The 1132-nt window shown below is 39.0% G+C and overlaps 1 protein-coding gene across 1 annotated transcript in view; it reads right to left on the bottom strand.

The window, feature by feature from the left end:
• Positions 1-257: 257 nt before the first annotated feature.
• Positions 258-1132, bottom strand: part of LOC107099147 (uncharacterized protein C16orf45-like) — a 14829-nt gene continuing 13954 nt past the window's right edge. Inside the window, exons 3-4 of the mRNA XM_015397161.1 lie at positions 795-909; positions 258-336 (exon numbers count right to left, since the gene is read on the bottom strand). Coding sequence (XP_015252647.1) covers positions 258-336; positions 795-909 — 194 coding nt within the window. The remainder of the gene's footprint in view (positions 337-794; positions 910-1132) is intronic.

The raw sequence follows: 1132 nt of genomic DNA, 5'->3' as shown, positions 1-1132 counted from the left end.
GGCCTCAGCAGATGGCCGCTCACACTGAGCCTGGTTCTGCTGGAGGTTTCTTCCTGTTCAAAGGGAGTTTTTCCTCTCCACTGTCGCTACAATCAGATTCCTGATTTATAAGCAGTGTTTATAACTGATGGTAGTATCACCTCTGGGTTAGAGTCCAGAGGTGATACTACCATCCCTCTAGGAAAACTGTCCAGGACTGCTAATATCTAAAACCATAACCAGCTGGTAAGTTTAGCTTGTTTTGCTTCCAGTGTTTATTATATACCTGCTTTCTTCATATTTCTCGGTAATCTGGACTTTAAGAAGTCGGCCATTTCTTTATCTTCTTCTTTTTCCCTAAAAACAAGTTCAAACACATGAGAAAGAAAAAAAAACGCATGAATATATGTCTGAATACAGATTATTAGATTGATGAAATTCAGCAAGATGTTCCTCAGACTCGTGTTATTTTCACCCATGAACAAGTTGCTTGCCATAGTGTCTTTCTTTATGTCCACTGTTGCCACGTGCTTTTCTTTTCGTTCCTATTTACTCCTGTCGTTGTTTTCTCTTTTATTTCCTCTGTATTATTGAATTAGTTTGGTTCATTTTTTCCCTCAGCCAGAGTTCTTGCTTATTCAGCTGTGTCTCCATGTTTCCCCTGCAGCATTCACCTGTTCTCTGCTCATTTTGAGCAATTCGTCTGTTTTCATGTGTCATTTGTGTATAGGTTACCATATTGCTTCTGAGCATCCGTCTATGACTTGCACCAGTTTATTAAACAGGCAGTTTCTTTTCATTTGTTTAAAACATACCTGAGGCGTTCAAACTCCACGTCGTCCACTAAGAAATCTCTGGTCTCCACTAGTTTGTGAATCTGCTGCAACAGTTCTTCTTCCCTCTGTCGATCTTCGTTGGACTTCTCCTTATCTAGAGCACAAACGTAGAAGATGTGGATCTCATCCTGTAAACGCCTCTGCAGTCAACATGAAGTGAATATTTCTAAACACAATGGAACCAAATTGGTTATAAGAAGGAAAGAATTTAACTTACTGAAAATGTCTGTAAAATAGGACTTTCTTTGTCCTTAAAATGAAAGCTGATGTGTTATAAACCCTTAGAGAGATCTGAGTGTTTCATCCTTTTCTTTCTT

This window comes from Cyprinodon variegatus, unplaced genomic scaffold, assembly GCF_000732505.1.
Source record: "Cyprinodon variegatus isolate N-32 unplaced genomic scaffold, C_variegatus-1.0 Scaffold841, whole genome shotgun sequence".
Classification (NCBI taxonomy): Eukaryota; Metazoa; Chordata; class Actinopteri; order Cyprinodontiformes; family Cyprinodontidae; genus Cyprinodon; species Cyprinodon variegatus.
Note: the sequence above shows the minus strand (reverse complement) of the source record. Positions and strands in the feature narration are given on the sequence as shown.